This window comes from Oryzias latipes, chromosome 6 (assembly GCF_002234675.1).
Source record: "Oryzias latipes chromosome 6, ASM223467v1".
In the NCBI taxonomy this organism is placed as follows: domain Eukaryota; kingdom Metazoa; phylum Chordata; class Actinopteri; order Beloniformes; family Adrianichthyidae; genus Oryzias; species Oryzias latipes.
The window spans coordinates 14393897-14418128 of NC_019864.2; the positions used below are offsets into that span (position 1 = coordinate 14393897).

Below are 24232 nucleotides of genomic sequence, written 5' to 3' on the forward strand. Positions count from 1 at the left end.
CAACAACTTTGCATACTTTTAAAAGAATCAGGAGGAGAAAGTCTCTGTGTTTGAGCGCTTCTTATTTTTCTGCTCCTTGGTCCACAAATAACTTCACTGCAGAGACTCGGGAAGATCCATGACTGAGGTAGGATGTTGTTTACATTCTGTAATAAGTTTTCATGAAAGTCTAAGAAAAAAAAACACCTTAGGCCTAAAGGAGCAGCATCCAAGCTATAACTGTCGGTGAAATAAGTGCTTTTCCTTTTGGTCTCTTCATATATGATTGATGACTGTTCATGTTAAGTTATTAATCAAACAGATGCATAAAAGTTAATGCAATAGCGAGGAAAGTTAATGAAGGAAGCTCACAGTGCGGGGACAGATGAGATGAGAGATCGGCCCACTGTGGCTTGCTCAGAGAACAACACATGGCATCAGGGCATATGCTTGACTTTGTGAAGGGCTGTAAAACAGAAGGATGAAAAATCAGAGAAAGTCACAGAAATGTGTGTGTTACTGCGTGAGAAAGACGACAGGAAGAAGAGACGGGGTGACACTAGACAGCCAAAAAGATGCAGGCTGTGGGAGGAAAGAAAGAGAGGAGGAGGAGGGATGAAGAAATGGAGGGCGAGACGTCTTAACTTTTTTTATTCTGAGAAGGAGAATCTGTAGCACTCTGAAAATACATTTTGAGTTGACATTTCAATAATTTTTTTCCTCTAGAAAACAAGAGGAAACAGTCAAAATCTAACTAATTTACTATTGACAAATATAATCAATTACAAAAAATGTTTTGAAAGAATAATTGAACCTCAAATCTGAAAAAAATATTTTAAAGCTTGTCTCGATAAGAAAACAAAATTAAATCTGTTCAAGTTGATGTTTCAACACGTTTTCTGTATTAACAATGAAAGTCTTTTTATTTTTAGTTGGTCAAAATGAAGAGAAGCAAAGCCCCCACTACCAGGAGAGCTGAGATCCAGCAGCTGTACCAATGCTACTCTGCTGGCATGACTTCTTTGCCTTCCTCTGCACTCCTGAAATTTCTGCACAAGGAGCAGATGGAGCTCACCGCAGATGAAGACACTGCAGAGAGCCTGATTGACAGATATGAGATCGAAGAGACGGGTGAGCAGAGAGAGCACCACATCACCAGCCTTAAAAATGACTTCAATCTATAAGAGTTGAGACTTTAAATTTAACATAAACTGCTTACTGATTAGTTAGCATAAAAACTGTAAGGCCTGACTAGCTTCAACAACAAAGTTTGTGAAAATAATCTGTGATTTATCTGACTGTTTTCTAAATGTGCAAAAAAAAAAAATGTAGCAGGGATGAAGATGAGTAATGACTGCTGCTCAAAACAACATGTTTATACCAGGTTTATTTTTTTTTACGGACATAATGTGTAAACAAAGTATGCAACAATTTGCATCAAGTTTCAAGATTTGATTGCTGTTTTAAGATTGTATTGGCCATAATATGTATACAATCTATTCTAAATTTGAAAACATTGTAGACATAAAAATGGCTCAATTACGTTCTAATGGAAGCACCAAAAGGGAACACAAGTTTAGTCCAACAGCATTTCTGTAAATTTGCTTTTTTAAGACTCAATGATCAACTCCGATCATTTTTTGAGATATTTTAAAAGCCTTCTTAGTGGTCTTTTGATCATGATGTGTTATGCGATATTTGTTTTTAGCCAAAATACAAAAGGAGCTTTTGTTTTCTATGACACTTTCTGCTGAGTGGCAGTTCCTCAGAAATTCACCACTAAGTTGTTCAATTTAATTCAATTCAATTTTATTTACATAGCCCAATATTACAACAATAATCATCTCAATGGGCTTCAGTTGTTGGCAAGACAGTTGGCATGGAGCAGCCCCGCCCCCCGTTTTCTTCCTGTTACTGAGAGCACTCTGTTTACATGCTCTCCTGCCACCTTAAGAACTCTTGCAACCCCACCTAAACATTACCGTTGCAACAAAAATTTCAAATAATTTCAAATAATATTGGAGCCGTACAGTTTTGAGCCACAAGCCAGCTCAGATGAGGAAAACAAGGACATACATGGATCTATTTATCTATAAGTGGATGTTTCAGAACGGAGCGGAGCAGGGAGCGTGTGGCTGGCCCAGTGTATTTTTTACATCACAAATACAATCTATTGCAAATGTCAGTTTTTCGTCTGCTCCTAATTCATGACAAATTGAATAGAGAAATACCCAGAAAGGCTGTTTGAGCAATTTTTTATATACATTTATATAGCCAAATATATATAAATAAATATTTAAAAAATAAATCCTCCACTATCGGAAAAAAGGCCACAAGAACAGATTAAAAACACCAAAAACAAAATTTTCATTGGAATGGGTAATTATGATTAAAAAAAAAAGACCTGAAAAGTATAAAGACGGAAGCAGTTGAATAGTTTGCCTTGGGTAAAAGTTTGAGATGTTGCTATCATGTGATTATTAAAGAGAGAAAACCTTTTCTCAATACCCCAAATTGTATCAACAAAAAATAAACAGTAAAGGGCTGAAGTGAAGTAGAAAGTATCAAAATGTGTTTATAAAGTTATGTGATGTTAAATACAATAAAACGTTTCAGACGTTAATGTTTAAACCACAAAAAAATTTGTTTACGATAAAAAATGCAGTAGCTTTAATTCGTGTTCATGTCATACTGGGCTCTTTAGAGACGAAAGCAGTGTGCAGCCCTCTGCAAAACCTCACTACACTCAAACCTAAACCTCAAACACGTCAATGTCGCTAAATCCAGGGGAAAAGCTGTGTAAAACTGAAGATTTATGGTTTCCAAAGCATGATTTACAATCACTGCCTGTGTATGAGAACTGGACCAGGTGAGTGTGATGTCACCCGTAAGAAATGACTTTCTTCTGGCTCTAACCAAATGAAGTCATTTCAGTTGCCACCTTTTTGTAATACGGACATCACCTTGTTGGAGTCCGACGATGTAAGTAATTTAGTCTGAGTCAAATTTCTGAGTCAACATTTCTATGGCAACCTCTCACCAACCAGGAGTGAGTTTGTTGAAAAACCACACCCCTACCATTTGAAAGCGAACTTGGGAGAATCTGTCAATCAAATGTTTCAACCGTTAGACGTGAGACCACATGCAATTGAGGCATCTGATTGGCCAGTTCATATAACTTGAATAACTTGCACTATAGAAAAAAAAATTAAAAAAATGTAAAATTAGCAAGAACATGTTAAAAAAAAGGTAGCATAGACAGAAGGGTTGTTCTGACAAATAAAATGAAGTCTATGGGATTTTGGCTTCATGGAGCCAGTGGTTATTTTTGCTGTTTTCCAAACTTCCTGTTTGAAAGTAACTAGGGAGGTGGGAGGAGGAGTCACTCAGTTCAGTTCTCATAAAGTGTCAATGTTCACAATTTAGATAATCCACATTCAGAGCCACAGTTAGATCACACTCTTAGGTGCACTGTTCCATTTAATACAGCTAAAACTTCATTTTGTAAGCGAGCTGTAGGAGCCCTATTGAGTAATATTTCCCTCATAGTTAACGGTCAGTTTCAGTTGTGCGTTTCCTGTTTCCTCCTCTTCCAGCCAGAGAAAACAGATCCATGACATTTGAAGGCTTCCTCAGATACATGGAGTCCAAAGTCTGCTGTGTGTTCAACCAAGCTCACACATCTGTGTATCAAGACATGGACCAGCCTCTCACCAGTTACTTCATCTCCTCATCACACAACACCTACCTGACTGGAGATCAGCTCATAGGAAAGAGTCACCTCGATGCCTACGTTTGGTAGGAACGGGCTTTGCCTTTACTAGACAAAACGATGTGCCAAAGGTGTGAATAGTTCAACTTTGTGAGGATGTTGTGATTCTGGTTGTGGATTTGGCTCATTAGCATGCCAGTCAAATGCCTCCTTGATATTAATGTGGAACAGATTAGAATCAAATCATTTAGAAAGCCTCAAAGCTCACAAAAAGAACATTCAGATAAATTCTTCCCGCAAATTAGCAAGAATATTCTAATCCTGTGTAATCCATCCATCTGCTGTTCGTGTGAAAAACATAAACACGCCATAAAACCAATTGGGTAAAGCATTTGGCTTAAATTGAGTTTGTTGTGTAGCACAAAGCTGCCTTGTCTCCACAGACATGCACGTTCATCATCGGGATGCTGAATGCTTTCATTTGACTGACCGGCTCATGTGCTGAGGCAGACAGCAAAACTGCTGTGGTGCCTTTGTGGGACAATGGCTGTGATTACAAAAAAAGCTGATGGCAGCAGAAGTTCAGTATTTATGGATCCAATGAAGGTGCTGAATGCTCTGGTCAGCTAGCAGAGGGAAGCCCTCAAAACCAATCCGGCTGAAAGCTCAGCTTTACTCTGACAATAAAGTCTGTATGCTGAGGAAAAAAAGAATTAAATAACCAAAAGACTGAGTTAATTCAGCCGAAATGTATCTTTTAATAGGCGTATTTTTTCAACCAATTATGTTATATGTCTTTAAACATTAAAACATATTAATATTCTGCAAATACTAATATAAGTAACAGGGCATGAAGATAAAATAGAAATTTTTCTCTACTACTATTCTCATTTTATGTGTTGATTAGCCTATGATTCCTAAACCAGTTTTTCCTGGTGTTTGAGTTGTTTCTGGCTCTTTTTGTTTGATTAATTCCTCAAGTTTTGGCTTTTTTCAGTTTGAAATACTCTGATTCCCAATTTTTGGTTCTGAATTTGACACAAACCCAGTAAGCGACCAAATGTTGCGCTTTCACCAAAGACCACTGAAGTTTGCAGAGGACTGCAGTTTTCCATTGCCTCTTATGTTGAAATGACTGATTTTAAAGCAAATATAAACATATTACAGTCTATTTTAAGGACATTTTAAATTTTTATTTCCATCTATCCTATTATTCCTGGAATTTATAAACTTATTTTTTTATTTAAATAATTTTCTGGGTTTCAGTAGCGGTTTTTTAGGCCTGTGTTTGGATCTAACAATGAATGAAGATAGATGCAGGATACAGTTTCCTTTCAACACATTTTAAATTTACATGTGCATTTAAATGCATGAATGTATATTGACACAAGAATGTATCTTGTATGCTGCTTTCAAAATCAGATATTTCCCCTTTGTGAGTACTATTCAGTCTTTAACTACTTATGATTAAGTATCTGTTAGCAGGAACATTATTACAGCTTTTAATTGAGATCTGTCTCTTTTACCATTCATTTCTAACACATTAAAGAAGTTGATTCAAGTTAAAACAGGGCTCAGCGCTAATGTTTGCACGACTCCCCAGGGCAAAAACAAAAAAAAACTGTCAGGGCAAGACTGATGTAGTTGCCTGGAAAAGTGTAAAAGCTGAACCAGTTTCTTTTTCTTTCTTTTGCAATTCTTTTAATGGTTATGATCTGGTTTGGTGCAATAATGAATGAATGAATGAATGAAAACTTTATTAATCCCAACAAGGAGAAACTCAGTTCCAGTACAGAAGATATAGAAGTAAAGATTAATGTTTAATTTTTGAAAACAAAAAAGATGCCTTTTTAACAGCCGTATTATGGCAGGTGAATGCGACAACATTAAAATAAATGTTGCAAAACAGATTTATTAAGTAAAATGTGTATTTATTATCATCAGTAATAATTGCATAGTAACTATTTTAAAGTGCTACTATAGTATTTAATAATCTGTCGTCCCCTGAGTCTAAGACAACCTGAATTCCTTTTCTTATGGAACAGAAACTCAACAATTAGAGTTTCTTTTTTGAAAAAAAGAAGAAAAAAAAGTTTGATCAAAGTCAGCATGCAAAGCATGTGTATTTTTTCCTTTTTTTGTTTTATAAGGTATCACAGATGTATAGATTGTTGATTTAAATTTTGAGTTTGACAAAGTTTGCCTGCTCCATGCAAGAATAAAGAGGATATTTGGTGAAGAAAACCTCTGCATTAAAACAAAGGTTTACAGTAAACAATGTTTAGTACCATTCACAAGTACAGTAATATATGATTATCTAATTATTTTTGTTTAAAACAAGCTTTTTTTTATTCTAAAAAAAGTAAACTTGTCCTTTAGGCATGTAAAAAACACAAGTTCTATTAAAACACGAGTCTAAATTTGAATATCTTTTTTATGTTTATTTTGGCCTTGGTTAAATATCCTCTTGTGTGCACCACTCTTTTTTTAATTTATTATTATTTTTTTTTCTTACATTTATTTTGGGACTTTATAGAGCCAAGAAGGGTGAAGGGCAGGCTGAACGTTTCTGGTGGAGAGCCCACAATGATAACACATTGTGCAATATTCATGCAACAACTGGTCCACTGCACTGCTTTAAAAGAAAAAAAAGAAAAGAGGAACAAACTTGAATTTATCTGAATATGTCTCACCACTTTACTAACACTCATGAACAGAAGCTGCTGTAAGCTCCCTAAACTGCAGATTTGAATGGTTAAGTGGGATTCTTTAAGCAGTTGATGACGGAATAATGTGCAACTGTATTTGAATTAACAAGCAGCCGTGTCATTTTCGATTTGCATCAGTGTGGCTACTGACAGCGATGTGTGTGCATCTTTATATGAGGAACAGGGCTCTGAGGAAAGGCTGTCGCTGTTTGGAAATTGACACTTGGGACGGTCCGGACATGGAGCCCATAGTTTACCATGGCTACACCCTGACCACCAAGATACTTTTTAAAGACGTCATCACCACGGTGGCACAACACGCCTTTGAGGTAACAGCCAATAGTTTGTTGCATTTGAACTCACTGTAGCTCCAAGCATTCCCGATTTGGATGCATTAGGCTGACATGCCGTAAAAGCTCACTTATTCTAGTTTTTTTTTTAACTTTCTGTTCTTCCTCTTTTGCAACAGGTTTCACCTTACCCAGTGATTCTGTCGTTGGAAAACCACTGCAGCCAGCAGCAGCAGGAAGTCATGGCTCAGTACCTCGTCTCTATCCTGGGTGACATGCTGCTAACAGCTCCTCTTGATCACTTGGCCGGTGGAGAGCTTCCAAGCCCAAACGTAAGGCTCATGTCAGAGTGGTGTTGTGCTTGTTGAGCCAATGGAAGAGTGCATGTACATGTTATCATCAGCTGTCAGAGCAAACATGAACAAAAACAAGACTTTTTCGTTACCATGAACAGCCCTCATCAGTCTTTCTCAGAGGTTGCCCCCACACACACACACAAATGGGGTCAAATAGATTCAAGGTTTTCTCAGAGGGTCAAAAATGTGATGCAATGCAGCCGATTATAAGACGTACCCATCACTTCAAATCAAATCAAATCATCAAATCAAACTTTATTTATAAAATAGCGCTTCATGCACTTTGTGCAGCTCGAAGCGCTTTAACACTAAAAACAGTAAACACACAACATTACAATAAAAACCCCAACCCACCCTTCACCCTTCCCACTCCCCTCCATTAAACCACATGACCCATGGCTCCCACGTACAATGAAATATGACTATGTAACTGTAAAAGAATAAATAAATAAATAAACAAACAAACAAGTAAGGCTTGGCTCTGCTGTGAGGAAACAGTATCTGGGAATCCTTTCATACCAGGAGCCAGCCTGGCCACCGGAACATCGCCACAGTGCCCACCCAGACCGGGACAACACCGGGGTCCCCCTCACAGCCAAAAGTTGTAAAATTAGACCCCAGCCGCCCCAGCAAGGGCAACAACTGCAGCAACAACCGCTGACCAAGCCGGAAATCCCTGGAGGAAAAGATCCCCTCAAGAAACACTGGGGCTAAAATCATAAGATGCTAAAATTAAAAACATAAAAAAGAAAGAAAAAAAAACAAACATAAAATTGAAAATAAGATGCGTAAAATTAAAATAAATACATAAAATAGCCTATACTAAAACTAATAGAATAAATTAGCAGTTAAAATCAACTAAAAGCTAAATTAAAAAGGTGGGTCTTGAGCCTCTTCCTAAAAACCTCTACTGTCTCTGTGGCCCTGAGGTTCTCCGGCAGGCCGTTCCACAGGCGAGGACCGTGATGGCAGAACGAAGCCTCACCATAAGTTTTGGTCCTCACCTTGGGAACAACTAAGAGGCCAGCACCGGAGGACCTCAAAGTCCGCGAGGGCTCATATTTTAAAAGAATATCATTTAAATAAGAAGGCCCAAGACCATAAAAACATTTATAAACCATTAAAAGAATCTTAAAATCTTCAAGCATGTTGAGGCACATGAGACAATCATTTAGAATCCCTCTTTGGGCTCCGACATCGCCTGTGGTAGATCTGTCTGAACTCATCATGAAGCCATGAAAGACACTGACTCAGTTACTCATCTTGTTAAATACGGAGAAAAGGATGAAGGTTTTTTCTTTTTTTTCCCAGGGTTCACATATTCCAAAAAAAAATCATTTTTTCTCCCTGAAAAGCTCACATTTCAGTTTTCATCTAAAAGATTTGAGATTCTTGCTGCGTTAACCAGTTTGATTCTTTTTAAATCCACGCACGTTCTGAACCAAACCATGAAAAAACGTGGACAAACAACATTAAAAACTGCATGTTTCTTTAACAGGTTTTAAGACTGTTTACCAAAGTCAGTGATTACCCAATGTAATTGTAAGATTAGAAACACCAACCTTTTCCTAATTAGCCTACAATTACACCATTTTATTGTAATTGCTCATGGTGAAAATGAGGTAAAACTCTAAAAGCAAAGCCCGTATTTTAGCTCTGTGAACTGTATAATTTTGTGTTACAGTGATAAAAAGCAAAAACATGCATTGAAGCTGTGCCAAGTGAAGATACAAGGCTTGCAATTTTTTATCCTGTAGGGTTTCAAAATGTTGTTTACTTTGGCCTTTCTGTAATTATTTTTGCGCATTATGCCTGTGCACACAGATCTGACTTCCTGTGGCGAGGCTCACCACTGAGCTGCCCCCCCACCAATGAGGTTTTCCTGTAAATAAGTTGCTGCTACTTCACTTTTAAGAGGCATTTAGAACACAAACAGGCTGGAAGTCAACGCAGTGAAACGAGAGAGGAAGAAGCTGCTGCTTCTCTTCTTTTTCTTCCTCGTTCTTATCATTCCAAATGCTATTCATGTACATGGATGTGACTCGTGGAAGAATAGCATCTTTGTGGGAAATCATAGAATAGCTGTTTTGTCCAAGCCCTAGCTTTTTCTGTGTGTGCGAATTCAAAACCAGCTCCGCAGATGAAAATGTGTGACACATCTTTGTGCTATTTGTGGGAATGTCAGGACCTGAAGTGTAAGATTCTCATCAAGAATAAGAAGAAAAAGCCAAGGATTAAGACAGAACAGGCAACAGAGGAGAGTGCAGATGAGGGAGAGGAGGATTATGATGATCTGGAGGATGAGGAGGACGATGAGGATCATCAAACAAAAACAAAGTTCTGGTCTCCCAGAAAGGCAGGGCCAAAGAAAGAAGTAAGTGAGGATTTTCAGGTCAGCGTAAAAGAAAGATTTCTCACAGGAAAGTGGTGAAAAAACAATTTGGAGAGGATCTTTTTTTAAATTATTTAGATCTTATTATGTAAAAAGTCCCTTAAACTACTTGATCAAAATAAAGATAGTACAACAGGTTTAAAATAAATAAATAAATAATATTGATAAATCAATTAAAATCAATTATCAGTACATGTTTTGAATTGGTTTCTATTTTAACTGTTACTGGTATGCTTACGTACACACCGGGCATGTAATGTGCATTCAAGAACACAGAACTGTCGCTACCCGATACTAGCTCATGCACTCACAGTTTGAAGAGTCTTGGTGTGAAATGTCGAAGCGGTGCAAATCTCGCTAATATTGCTCCAGGCTTTTGCTTTCACAGCTCTAATATGATATATGAAAGACTTGGTGTCATAATTCCGGTGGGCACAAATCGCAATTATTAATTTCTCCTCCATGGTCACTTGTCAAACGGTTATTATTTCCTTGTTTTGAAAAAGACACTACCCATACATAAGTAGAAAATCCAAGTCCCTGATTGGTCAAAGTTCAACTGGTTCAACTTTCAACGCAGGTTCAATGCTCATGCATTTTGTACACAGAGCCCAAAAAAAGGCTTAAAAACTTGCACAGCCGTGCGTGAAAGTAAGAGTTTTGGAACGCCAAAGCACAAAAGACACACATGCATGCATTTACATATACTTTACATTGAAAGTGGTCGCTTGAACGCGCTTTTCCGAGCCTGTTGTGAGCTTTTATTAATTTTCACTATTAAATATATATTAATTCAAAAAAAAATGTATTATCTGGGTTTGCATCTTGCCAAATCTAGTTGTCTCGCTCCTGACGGGCTTTCGGTTTGTCCTCTTTGACCTGAATAAGGAGAAGAAGGTGGTGATAGCCGAGGCTTTGTCTGACCTGGTGATATACACGAGATCCGTCAAGTTCATCGGCTTCAGTCACTCCAGGGATCATCAGAGCTACTTTGAAAACACATCAATGGCAGAAAAGAAGGCTCGCAAACTGGCCAGCGGCTCAGGTAAAATAAGCTCAGGATGATTTTCCAGCCAAATCTCCATTGTCATGTTGGTGATCCCAGCAGATCCACTTGATATAGCTTCCCAACAGGCATTTTGTGCTGTTGTTTTCAGCTGTAAACTTGTTTAACAGTGAAAGCAGATGAAATATGACACGCATATGACACGAGGGGAACACTTTAGAGACACAATTGCACTATCTCTGAAGTGTGTCTCACAGTTAAGAGCCCAGTGAGGCTCCGGCGGATGAATGATCTGTAGAACTGTCATCATCCCGAAGACTAGAGATTTACCTGAGAAACGGAGTGATGCAGCAAAATGACACCTCTTCCTTTTGACAGATTGACACTGGATAGACATTATGAGTAGGCAGACTGGCATTGCAGAAATTTATCTTTATCAATCTATGCTCAAGATGTGAGGTTGTATTGCTAAATCCAGTCCTGGTGCTCGGAAACCATTTTGGAAATCCTTTGTCGACACATCATAAAGTTAAAACGTGAAGCATCTTTTTTTTCATGTTTAAATGAACAAATATTAAGTATGAACTATTATAGATTTGTTAATCACTATTCTGCGATGTTGTCAAATAGATCTAAACGTGCAGTATAGAATCCTAAAACACATCACAGTAAAATACATTCCTAACTGCTGCTATGTTGTGCATCCATCCTCCCACTCAGGACTGAATTTTGTTCAGCATAACCAGAGGTTCCTCACCAGGATTTACCCAGCAGGCTCCAGGATGTCCTCCTCCAACTACAACCCCCAGGAGTTCTGGAACGTTGGCTCACAGCTCGGTGAGTCTGGACCATCCAAAATAGAGAATAACCTCAAAACTGAAACAAGATGTAAGAATTAACCCATCCAAATGTTCACATGCTTTGTTAAATGTTTTAACTCCCTTCCATTTGAACTGCACATTTATCTAGTGTGCTGTGCATTTGGCACAAAAGTGGAAACTCTCAAAGATCCAACAAAATTTTAATTGTTAAATCAATACTAACAATTTACTAGGATTTACATGATCAATAACAAAGATCACTAAAAACAATCTACAGGACATATTCATCAGATCAATAGTGTCATCTTAAAAGGGAGAGATAAAAAAAATCTATGTGTGCTTCTAGCTTAGTCAATATTAAAACCCCTAAAATCAGTATGTTAGATGCCAGAATACATTAAAACGATCCTTTACAACTGTTGTGCCGGCACAGGAAACGTAAATTCAGGACTTTTAGACACACAAATCAAATTAATTAATCAGGGTCCGAAGGGTTGCTGAAATGGTAAGATTGGATCTCCTTATGTTAGATTAACATTGGAGCTGTAGCGCCATTGTTGATGCTCTTTCACCTTCTGTAACTTTTTAACCATTTACGCGATCAGCGTAAATGCGTTGACGGTAGAAGTACCTTTTTTGTTATGATCTTGATTATGCATTGATAAAAATCATCCCATCCCACACTCATAGACTATGAATGATGTAATTTACCTCTTCCGCATCCGTCTGTCTGCCTTTACACATCCTCTTTATCCATCTTTATTACTCAGTCAGTCAGTCAGTCGCTGTCTGTGAAGGGCAGCCCCGCTGAGCAGACTGTGTACACACTGTGGGGGCTGCTGTGCAGCTGGGGATCTGTGCATTGCACCGTTGTGGGAGACTGCGGAACAAAGCAGAGGCTTAAATGGATCAGCTGCAGTTAGATGAGGGGCGCAGAGCAGGCTAGAAGATCAGGCAGTAAACACGTTGCTTCAGAACAACACATTTCTCTTTGCAATATTCATCGTGTTTATTACAGACTCACCAGTTAGAGAGAGGGACAATGGAAATCCGCTTGCAGGAACACATCTGCCTCACTCTTCATCCAGCAGTTTACTCGTGTGTGTCAAATGTGTGACCACTGAAGGCACGGTGAATCGCAGTGGACTTGCTTTAAAGAGGTTTTCCTGTGGGGCAGCCTTTGTTGCAGAATCAAGTTGCTGTATTATTTAGCTCTATCTTGAAAAATGAAAAAATAAAAATAAAAAGGAGCTTTAGAGTAGGAATGCAGGGATAATCTCGAGCCGCTCCGTTTTTGTCCCTCTGTTATGTTCATTGTCATTGTTGCTGAGATTATCTCACCATGTTTTGCAGTGGCTCTCAATTTTCAATCTCTGGGTTTGCCTATGGACCTTAATGACGGCCGTTTCCAAGACAACGGGGGCTGCGGATACGTCCTGAAGCCAGCGGTGCTACTACCCAGTGATAGGAGCTTTGATCCCATCTGCAGCCGGCACCGCCTCAAACCCACACACCTGCTGCTTAAGGTACTCTCACAATCGAGAATAATCCCTTTATGTTGGCTTCATGGATTAAGGTGTAATGTTACAGGACTATCAGTGGGAGTGTTTTTTCTTTCTTTTGCTTTTATTTTGAAGCTTGTATGTGTGTCTATGGCTCACAAACTAGGGCGCTGCTCAGCAGAGCTCATTCTTTGCCTCCAGATAAAAGCTCTCTTGCCAGATGCAGTGAACCAACAATGATGCAAAACTCCCAGAGAGTGTCTGCTTAATTAGATTATCTCACTCTGAAATGATAGGGAAAAGAATCACTCTGGAGATCTAATGTAATCAGAGCCTAAGTCCAATTAATAAATCATCCTATACAATTATTTTAAGCATCTTAGGTTTATGGAGGCACCTTCAGAAGCTAACCATGAGCTTCATTGCTAATGCCAAACAAAGCTGAGAAGCTGTGAAGAACAAGATTATTGAATTAAAGTTACTCTTGTTAGTCATTTACAGGGGCCAGTTTTTTTTTGTATAATGTCTTGTATGATCACATAAAAAAATTTACTCTTCTGAAAGAAGTAGTTTCAGCTCTGAGCTGTGGTTAAATATCCTGCTTAAGCTGTTGCTTCATCCCAGAGTGACCGGATCTCCTGCTTTGTGTGGAGCCCTGGCCCCTCATCCCACACACAGAGGGCTGAAGCTTTTCTGAGAGTTTACTGATCCATTGACTGCAAGACAATGTCTCTCACAAACACTGTTTTGCGTCAAACCAGCTCTATTTATGCAAAATATGATATGGAAATGTGAGGGTTTTTTTTTTATCTGTGAGTTATAAAGAGATGCTGCTGATCTATGAAAGTAGTGCCAGCGGGAAACAGCCTGAAAAATACAGATCAGCCAAACTAACAACAGTTATCTATGAAACTGAAAAGCATAGAAAGGGGACTAAAATAGAAGATGTTATGGCTGTAATAAAGCTGTCTTGAGAATTGTGTTTCAAAAGCTTTGAGTTTTTGAAACTTGTTCTGCAATTTTCCGCACAACTATCTCTTAATTACACAGTTTGTATCCACTCACATATACCAGAACTGAAAGTTGACCCTTTAAGCCTAACACCAAATAAAACCAAAAACCTTCAAAACATTGGGGTTTTAGTGACATGTTTGACTGTAAATTGTGTGAACAATAAAAATAACAGTCAAATATAATAACGACATCTTTAGGATGAGCTGTTTTAATCGGTTTTCCCTATATGGTGTTCCAAACTTTGAAAAAAAACAAAAACAAAAAAACATGCCTTCAATCTTATTCTTTTCTTAAATGCTTTTCATAAATTTTCTGACAAAACAAGGCAACTAATTAATTTCATTTTAAACTAATAAACCTTAGCTGTTGTCACTATATGCTGCTTCACAATAAAGTACCTTTACTTCTTTTTTGTGCACTGCTATAATTTAGATCAACTTATCAAACTCAATGCTATTGTCACTCCTGTTTTTGTAAATGTTTTTTTTTTGTAAATATATCTTTTTCAATTTAGTGTTAATGCCAGGGAGCTACCCTTAGTAAAAAGTAATCAATTTTAGTGTACTACAACTTTACTTAGTTTATACTAAAAGTGAGGGAGTATACTAAAAGTTTACTTTTTATATTCCATCTGTGAATTTTAAACCTAAAATGTTCCTATTTAGTCTCAAGAAGTATTCCATTAATTTACTTCCTACACTACATGTACACAGTGTACAGTATACTTGCTTTACTTCTACTAATACTCAAGTTTAAATGAACAAATAAACTTGACCTGTAGTATTTTTGGCTACGGGTAAACAGACCTGTTTTTTTAATTATGTTGCTTATTTGCCTCACATGGGCCAGTTTTCTGTTTCTTCAGCATCTCAGTTATTTTTGATTTGATTAAATGGTTTGAATGTGCTGGTTAAATACTATAACATGCATTTTGTGTGTTTACCACAAGGCATTGCTTGTTTTCATGTAAATTTGGATTAAAACTGTCACCAGCAGCCTTTGCAAAGAGCTTTGCCTGACTTAAATTCTAAATTGCCATTGACAAACAAGAAAAGACCACAAGTGTTTTATGGCTCGACTTTGGGAAAGGAAAAAATGACTGTAATTTCAGGCTGGACACTATAAACCCTCATCAGTGGCAAGTGGGGCATGTCGAGGTAAGTGCATGCAGGTTTGTCTTTGATCAAGGCCAGTGAAGGGGAGCCCATGGTGTGAGAAGACTGCAGATAAGTCTGCTTTTCTCCAGAGTGCTGTAATTACAGCCCCATCACTTCTGTTCTACACATTTCCAGACCTCTCTATTTTGCATTTGTGTGCCATCAGGTTATCAGTGGATCCAACCTTCCTGTCAGTAGGAGCAATAAAGGCCTGGACCCCTTTGTGAGAGTGGAGATTCATGGGATACCGTCAGACTCCCGCAAGAAAAACACCCAGACTGTCAAAAACAACTGTGAGTGCCACAGTTAAAATGAGCCATTGGGTTAACCTTGGCAAAACATGTGATTTCTGCATCAGATTCATTTAATAAGAAAGATTGTCTGCCATTTTATAAACATTTTTTAATTAATAACTTCAGTCAGTTACATGGACACACATAAAAGTAACTTTTTCCTGAAGTTTCCTTTATTTAAATGTATATTAAAGTTCAGACGAATGAAAATAAAATTCTATCACATTTAGATTTTTACGTCTAAACTAATGCACTACTTAAACAATGCGATAAAGAGACTTTTTGGAAAGAGCAGTACACAATCACTCAGAATTTGTTTTTTTAATCTCAGATCAGTTAAAGATGTATTTTATAACACTTTGATAATAATGAGAACAAAGAGAGGCATGTTGTAAAGAACTAATAAAGTATTTTTGGGTTAGTTTTTATGTGTGGACATGCATCTTTGGCACATTTTACCACACTGTCACATACCAACTTACAAGGTTCCAAACAACGTATGTGGTCACGGATCAGACCGAAAACTCTTTGGTTTTAAAACAAAATATGGTTTATGTTTGCAGCTGAAGATTTTAGGTGTTTACAGATTTGAAAACTTTTTAATTTGAATTTGTGTTTATAGCCTACAGATAATCAGAATTTGGTATGTAAACGGTTTACTCAAAGTAACAGTACATCTTCTAAACCCTCCAGCTATTAAAACATATCAGGCCTCAGTCGTCATTCCAATCTTTGCACAAATAGAACTGAACGGCAAAACGTTTCTTAATTTTTTCAAGCAGAATTTTAAGTATTAGTAAACTCATCTAAAAGATAAAAAAATCCAGATGAAAAGTTATCAAAAAAGGTGTTCATCATGTTTTATCTGTAAAACTGAAATCATGAGGCCACCATCATATTCTAACCAGGTTCTTCCATCAATAGATGCGGATTTTCTTCCTTAATAGCTTAGCCGTATTCCAAGATGAAAGTGCCAGGGCACATCAGCTTCAAATTAGGGAAGGGAGGATCAGGGGACATAAAATATGATTTTTTTACAGAGATTTGCCTCTTCAGAGTCCAAAATTAGCCCTTGTTGAGAATCTGGAGGAAGCTCTTGGACTCACCTTTCAACAAATTGGGATCTTTGGACAAAAGTCTATAAGAAAATTGAAAACCCAGCAGAATGGTATTTCTGTGACGCCATGTTCAACTTATACAGCATTCAAAGCTAGGCAAGGTATCAAAACAGGCAGTTTGTTAGAGCCAGGCATGAGACTATGTTAATAATTTAAGGAACAGGTTGGTGTACATTTTCCTGGATAAACACTTGTCTAACATTTTGCAAACCCTCCGACTCCCGTTACAGCTCTGAGTCCTCACTGGGACAGTGACATGAATTTCATCATTAGCGTTCCTGAGCTCTGCCTCATCCGCTTCTGTGTCCGAGATCAGACCGGCCTCCTTAGCAGCGAGTTTGTGGGCCAGTACACGCTGCCCTTCACCAGCATGATGAAAGGTGAGCCACAGGGCAGCACGAGGTGTCACATTTCATCACACAACACTGTGGAACCATCATTGAATTTCCCTAACCACTCACAGTGTCAGCATAACAGAAGGTTACTTCTTCTTCTGCTGTTTGACATAGAAAACGATATTTTCTGTCTATACAATACTTCTGTGTGCTGCAAACGTATGCATTTCTTATCACGGCTCCCTTTCTTCTCCACCTCTAGGCTACCGCTGGGTGCCTCTCCGGTCTCGAGACGGATGCAGCCTGGATCCAGCTTCCCTCTTCATCTTTGTCTGGTATTCCTGAAAACGGCCCTCGATATCTGTCTCGCACACACAAACACACATCAACTCCCTGCTCCCCAATAGAGAAATGCGGCTGATCCAGCAGCAACACAGATAAATAAATCATACAGAACCAGTTTCTCTGATATAAATACCATTTTATTGTCAAAAAATAGACATACGTTTGGGATTTTTTTGGTTGTTTTACTGCCTGAAGTGCAGAGGAAAGATTACCCAGAAACTGAAACATTTCTCTGCTTGCAGTTCTTCAGTAACTGAGACCAAGAGCAAAAAAAAAACAGGATCACAGGTTTAATAAATGACACAATTCCTGAAGCTTTTACTTAATGTTGGTCAACCAAATAAAATCTTTCACAATCATCTCAGGTGGAGCCTTGAAAACTGATGAATGCAGTCATCAAATGCGGACCAGGATTTGCTTCCATTCTCATTTCCCTGGATAAACCCCATCAGGGAATAACAAAAATAGCCTCTAGAGAGGTATACATTATTAAACCAAATCCAGTCCAGAGAAGTCTATTTCTATCCTCGTTCATCACTAAATTCCTTTGAATGAGGAGAAGGAAAGTACGGGTCAGCAGGCCTGTCAGGGCGCTCTGGAATTAAGATAACATGAAGACTTGGTTTGGCCTAGAAACGGTGAGCGTGTGTAGATGCCTTATTTTTTTAAATTCATGTTGCTTGTCTGTCTTTACATGTTTGTGCATGCTTGAGCACAACTGTGTTTGAATGCCACTGATGGATGAGACGACAAAATGAAGAGGGGACCGTCGAATCGGCCCCTCGGGTCAGAGCCGCCGACTTATCTTCGCACACTCTGGCCCCTGTTTCTTTTTCTAATTCCACTGGTCAAGGAGCTTCAGTTCACACAGCCTGAAGGAAAAACACACCCAGGCTTTGCAGGTAGCATGCAAGCAGCTCTAAAACATCACCTCCTCCCTAGTCTGTCACATCAAATATCTGTCTGCTGCTCAAGGTTACAGCTGGAGATCAAATCAAAGTGCAAACATTTTTCTTCATGCTCACCAGATAAAATCTACATTTAAAAGATATTTAAATAACAAAGGTTAAAAGTTCCTTCACAAAGTAAACACTTGTGTCTGTCAGATGAGAAACACATTGTTTTTTTACAGTACACTGACAGAAAACTGAATGTCAAAAGAAGACAATACAGGTTTGTATTTTTATGTAAAGTGCATAATTCCTAATGTTAAGTAGATATTTACGTTGGGGTGAAAAGGTATTCAGTCAACCTTTTATTTTGCACGTTCTCCTACTTAAAATGATGAAAGAGGACTAAAGTCAAAATGTAGGATTTTAAAAAATGTATATAATTGTTACATTCCTCAGCAAACTAAGTATTTGGCCACCAACAAACAAGCAAGATTTCTGTCTCTAACAGACCTGATTCTTCTTCTTTAAGAAGCTCTTCTACCCTCCTTGTTACCTGTGTTAATGTCATCTGTATAAAAGACACATGTGCACATCTTTAAACAGCCACACTCTAAACTCCCATCATGCTTTGGGGCTGGTTTTCTGCAAGGGGGCTGGGATGACTGATCTGTGTTAAGGAAAGAATGAATGGGGCCATGTATCGTGAGATTTTGAGTGAAAACCTCTTTCCATCAGCAAGGGCGTTAATAATGAAACATGGCTGAGACTTTTAGCATGACAATGATCCTGAACACACTGTGAAGAAGTGGTTACTTAAGAAACACTTCAAGTAATAAAGACGAAATCTTGAAAATTGACCAAATACTGATTTTCCACCATAATTTGCAGCTAAATTCTTTAAGAAAAAATAGACAATGTGATAACTATGGACTTCTTTTTTCTAAATTTGTCTCAGCGTATCTATGATTTCCATGATATGCCTCTTTCATCTTTATAAGTTGGAGAACTTGCACAGTTAGTTGGCTGACTTGTTTTGACCTTGTGTTCACATCTGTATGGATGGATCTGTCCATTCAGTGTGGTGGCTCCCCCTGCTGGCAGAATCCCTGCAGTGCACCAGGATCAATTTGCTCCATCCTCAAGAATAAACCATCTTTCCTCGTCGAGAAGTTCCCTCTCAAGTTTGATTATGGCTTCAGCCAGAAGCCTCCTATTCTTTTGCTTCTTATTCTTCACCTTCACATCAAGCACCATCCCATACATCAACGGGACATTTTTGTACACCAGCTGTGAGGAGAAGACAGACATGAGACCACTTAAGCATACACGTACTACACATTGTATTGAAAGGATTTGGCCTTAATACTACTATAATACTATTATTTTAATGCGCATTTACAGAAAGCAAAACAAATATAACTTACTGCATTTTATAAGGTAAAAAAAAAGCTGTCACTACTAGGAATAAAAGTGTACTAGTGGGGATTGCATTGTCAAATTTATTTAGTACTGTACAAAATGTGTTATGACTGCAAAACAACTCACATAGAAATAAGCCAAAAATTCTTTCCCCATTGGCAGATTTTCTTTGAATAAGCAAATAATCGTCCTATGAAAAATAGTCTGGCCAAGAATTCTCAGTTTAAGAAAAAAAAGTCACTAAGACGAATTTTCTCAAACTAAGATTATTTTGTGATTTAAAATCTTTCTTGATAAGATTGTCTTTTTTTGCAAGACAGAAAATAAGACAATTTTTCTTGAAACAAGGATCTCTTGACTTTGTTAAGACTACGGTCATATATCCCAAAATGAGACCGACATGCCAGTTTTTCAGCAAATTCAGCAGGTGGCAGCTCAGTCGCATTTTCACATGCCGTGCAGTGGCCGCTGAGATTTTTCGAAAAAATTATTTCACGGCGACCACACAATTCCCGTCACATTATCCATGCCTGACTGTCGCCATCAACATTCATTACCCCGCCAATGATTTAAAAAAAACATTGGGCGGCAGCATAAAATCTTAAAGTTGCATATCTGACCGTAGCATTGGATTCAGTTTTTGCAGCAATGTGAAATGATCATCTGTGCAGTCACCTGGACTCCTGTTTGCGTAACTTAACATATTCACATGTTGCGTGTGGAGGGGGGCTAAAAGTTACCATTTCATTGAAGGTGGGGTTGTCATTATGTCGAACCACCTTGGTCTTCCTTTTGGAGGTCTGCAGAGGGTCGGGTCTCAGACGCATGACCACATAGACATCAGGGTTGGAGCCATTTGTTTGTCTCTGCCATAAATAAAAAAAAAAGAGAAGTAAACAGATGTTGGTTAAAAATGCTTTTCTGTTTTTTCAGAACCCTGTTTTCCTCCCTGATTGTTGTAAAAGATGACAATACAATAACACTCACAATGTTTCTCAGGTGTTTCACCAACACTGACAGCGTGTTTTCTGCATAGGTGATGTACAGCTGGATCTGAGAGCAGTCTCCTGAAAAGAGTTACAGGATTAGTCCAAAACCATCTCAGTGTTTGCAGTAATCAATCTCCAGCTCTGTTTAACCTTCTTGCAACTCTTGCTTTGCCTGTTTTGGACCATCCAGGAACAGTCTGCACACGTACTCATCCTGCAGGTTTTCAATGTACAAAAACATGAGACGCTGTGACATAAAAACAGGCTGGAGCAACAAGAGAAAGACACCTACCCCTTTGCCTGGTCCCTCAAAAAGCTCCTTTAGGTAATTATTAAGCTCATACATCTTTCTTTGTGGAGTGAACGACATCTGAAAAAATCCAGGAAACCTAAAGAGAGAACAAAGAAATTAGGTTTCTGTAATTTAAGAGGAAAGAGTTACTTTTTTTCACTTACTTAGGTAGCTGGGATTCTATGAAGTGCCTCTGCATGGTTTTATGGATCTGCTCAAAATCCCCATATGTCTTCTCTCTTGTCAGACAACCATCGTCAATTTTTATTTGCAGTTCATAAATCTGCAGTTCACACGAAACGAATATGTTGCAAAGTGAATGAAAGAAGGGAGAGGTCGGGACAAGCTGACAAGTATTCAAGTTTGAGGAAAACATGAAATCCAATTCATGAAAATCCAAGAGTGGTTTAAGGATACCAGGAAAATCCCCATGATCTGACAGAGAAATCTGCACCTGAAACACCAACTCACAGCACCAGGAAACTTTCAGCACTGCAGAGTTGGAGGCCACAAGTGATAGCTGAGTGCTTAAAGGTTATTCCACAGACCAGAAATGTGTGAAGGTGCTGTCATCTCCAAGTATTTCGTCAGCTCCCAAGGCCATTAGAGCCTTTCATAAAGCTGTGCTGTGCATCAGGCAGTCTCTCAGGTACATCTTGCTACAAAAAGCGCCCAACAGGGCCCACGTTTTCGGAATCACCCCAGCACAAAGAGCAGCATGCAGCCTCACCACGTCCTTTCCCTTGACAGAGAAGCGCTGAATGACAGCCTCCTGGATGTTGTTGCTGGGAGCAGAGACGGTCTCCCGGAACTGCGACCCTTGTGTCTTCTTTTGTCCCATTAAATGTGTCACAAAGTTGAACTTGGCAGCAACACAACCCATACTCTCCTTGATTTTCCTACAGTATAAGGGCACAATACATGTAAGAAAAGTCTAACAAAACACTGTGTACATGTTTGTGTGACGGCTACTTTGTAAAGTAGACAGTGGCTTCCAAGTCCGTGTCATGGGGTCTGAGGTTGTTCTGGATGTACTCCAGATCCTTAGAGTCCTTCAGCTCTGGCATTCCTGCCCGGAGCATCTGGAATCAGAAATTCAAACTCGTGTCTTGTTTTTTGATAGAAGCTAGACCACAGTTGGGGTGTTGAAATGCCTTACCAGCTCCAGCATGCTGAGTATCAGTGCAGAGCGCCCTCGGATGATGTTATAAGCTCTACAGCAGAGCTCCACAAAGTTCTGAAACCGCTGAGGAGTCTTCCCACCACCTGTGATGAAGTGCTGCATCTCAGATGTGAAGACGAACGGGGTTCGGTCCCTGGTATTAAACAACAGAAGATTTTTGCTGAGTCATCTTTATTTTGATTTAGGATTTAATTAAACAATGAATTGTATTTTTTTAGGGATTTGCCTTTTGAATCCTGCAAACATCTGTGCATTTCCCATGATTTTGCCAAAGTCAATGTGGAACATGTGTCCGGTGCTTTTCAGCATGATGTTGTCATTGTGGCGATCGCAGATCCCCAGGATGAAGGTGGCTACACACCACCCTGCACAGGAGTGGATGAAGTTCATCACAGCCTGGAAAAACACAGCAAGCATGTTTGTGAGATAAGCTTACCAATGTGAGGAAACAGAAAAGTTAGGAGGGAGGATCTCACCTCATCATAACCGTCTTGAGTTTTGTTCAACATGTGAAACCATTTCTCCAGTGAATCGTACCGAAGCGCTCCACCCACACCCCACTGTTGATGAATCTTGGCCAGTGTCACTGCTTCGGGAACCACTTCAACCAGCCCTAACGACCACAGTTTTTACATTTTATTCTATATGTAAAAATACTTTTTAGTGAGCAGTTGGTGTGCAGTTACCTTGAGCTTTTCCTATGGAGATGCATCTGTAAGTGATCATTTGCAAATCCAGCCCCTCCTGGAGCCAAACTGAGTCCATCACACGGACTATCTGAAGCACCAGCATGTCCTGATTCAGGTCATCTCCTGTCTGAACAAAACGTGAAACTGACAAGATCTCCGGCTTTGTACTATTTTGTTGTTTAATTTCCCCTTAAGGATAACAAGCAGGTCTGAACAAAAGCTTACCTTGCAGATGACACTGAATTGTTTGGCCAGGGGGTCATTACAAATGAAGGAGATCCCCAAAGGAGCGGCATTGGAGCTGTAGAACTTACAGTCCTTAAAGAAACAAGGGGAAAACATTCACAAATCTTTTTCAACTTGTGAATTTTGAATGTTTAAACAAAGTGAACAGACAGTGTCCGTTCCTCTTTTGAGCTAAGATAAAATATAATAATATTTTCTTCAGACTAATCACAAATTTAAAAAAATAAATACGTTTTGTGAAAAAGTTCAACGTCTTGTGTCAGTTATTTTTTCAATTTTTTTGAAGAATCATTACAAACTGATTTTAATATTTTATGCCATTATTTCTTTTAATTTTGGTGCCTATAGATGATGAAAATCTAAAGTTTAGTGCATCAAAAAGTCGCATCAGACCAAACATAAAGGAGGTTTCCAGCACAAATGAAGTTTCTTTAAACTGTGTTCACTTCTATGTACTCAACACTCCTTTTGCATGAGTCACAGCACCAGTGCGTGGCGGCATGGCGGTGATCAGACTGTGAAACTGCACAGGTCGCTTTGATAGCTGCCTTCAGATCATCTTCATTGTTGGGTTTGGTGTTTCTCATCTTTTCCTTGACAACAGCCCATAGATTTTCTATCAGGTTGAGGTCAGGCACATTTTCTGGCCAATCAAGAAAAGTAATACTAGTCAATGAATCAGCCTTTGGTACCTTTAGAAAATAAAAGCAGCATCTGTATACAGCTTGAATTTTCTGGCAATGGCATTAATGACTGTGGACTTCCACATTATACTGAAAAAACTTCCTCTGACCTTGATTTTCAAATGAAGTGCCAAATACGCTTTTATCTGAAAAGACGATTTTGGAACATTCAACATCAGTTTAGTTCTTTTTTTTGTCTGTTATCCTGTTGGGAAGCATGTTTCTATGCATCTGCCTTTTACTTCCACCTGTTTCATATGTGAAGATGTAGTCCAGGTGAGTCACTTCTAATATTGCCTCTGGTGTTTAGCCCATGCCTCGAATTCGTATGTGCGTGGTGACTCTTGATGTCATGATTCCCCGTCAGTCTTGAATAGTTTTTGTCTTTTCCTTCTTGTCAGTTTTCTGTAAATATTCTTGGGGACAGCACTCTATGAACAATCCACTTGTTCAGCAACAATCTTTTATAAGACATGTTGAAACCCAGACCAAGAGATCATTGAACGATTCAGGAAACCTTTGCAGCTTTTATAAGTGAATTATTTGATTGGGCATGGAAACCATGCGACTCCAACATCCCCCAGAATTCAAATTTAAGAAAAACCTAATTTAGTTTTTCATTTTATTACCCAAAAGCCAAAATCATAAAAATTACAAAATAAGCTAGGCCTATTTCAATATGTATGTGTACCTATATAAATTGTGAGCTTCAGTTTTTGAATTAACACAAGGCATTGAACATTTTCATGATATTATAGTTTTTTAAGTGCATTTTTAAAGGTCAAACAACATATTGTTTATATGTATCCA

At 38.6% G+C, this 24232-nt stretch overlaps 2 protein-coding genes across 3 annotated transcripts in view; one reads left to right on the top strand and one right to left on the bottom strand.

Annotated features, from left to right (window-relative positions):
- Positions 1-17305, top strand: LOC101167285 (1-phosphatidylinositol 4,5-bisphosphate phosphodiesterase zeta-1). Its single transcript, XM_020703925.2, has 12 exons — positions 1-127; positions 912-1110; positions 3576-3777; positions 6584-6728; positions 6869-7021; positions 9231-9419; positions 10326-10482; positions 11164-11280; positions 12618-12790; positions 15104-15230; positions 16579-16728; positions 16946-17305. The coding sequence occupies exons 1-12, from the start codon at positions 119-121 to the stop codon at positions 17026-17028; spliced, it is 1704 nt and encodes a 567-aa protein (XP_020559584.2). The 5' UTR covers positions 1-118; the 3' UTR covers positions 17029-17305.
- Positions 17151-24232, bottom strand: part of pik3c2g (phosphatidylinositol-4-phosphate 3-kinase catalytic subunit type 2 gamma) — a 16258-nt gene continuing 9176 nt past the window's right edge. Inside the window, exons 21-33 of one of the 2 annotated variants that reach the window (XM_011475965.3) lie at positions 22719-22811; positions 22491-22620; positions 22281-22417; positions 22031-22200; positions 21781-21937; positions 21594-21703; positions 21352-21520; positions 20786-20904; positions 20622-20718; positions 20480-20543; positions 20328-20407; positions 20081-20206; positions 17151-19208 (exon numbers count right to left, since the gene is read on the bottom strand). In XM_011475965.3, coding sequence (XP_011474267.1) covers positions 19044-19208; positions 20081-20206; positions 20328-20407; positions 20480-20543; positions 20622-20718; positions 20786-20904; positions 21352-21520; positions 21594-21703; positions 21781-21937; positions 22031-22200; positions 22281-22417; positions 22491-22620; positions 22719-22811 — 1617 coding nt within the window. In that variant the 3' untranslated portion in view covers positions 17151-19043. Of the gene's footprint in view, positions 19209-20080; positions 20207-20327; positions 20408-20479; positions 20544-20621; positions 20719-20785; positions 20905-21351; positions 21521-21593; positions 21704-21780; positions 21938-22030; positions 22201-22280; positions 22418-22490; positions 22621-22718; positions 22812-24232 lie in introns of those variants that run through there. The other variant, XR_908881.2, reaches the window with a different exon arrangement.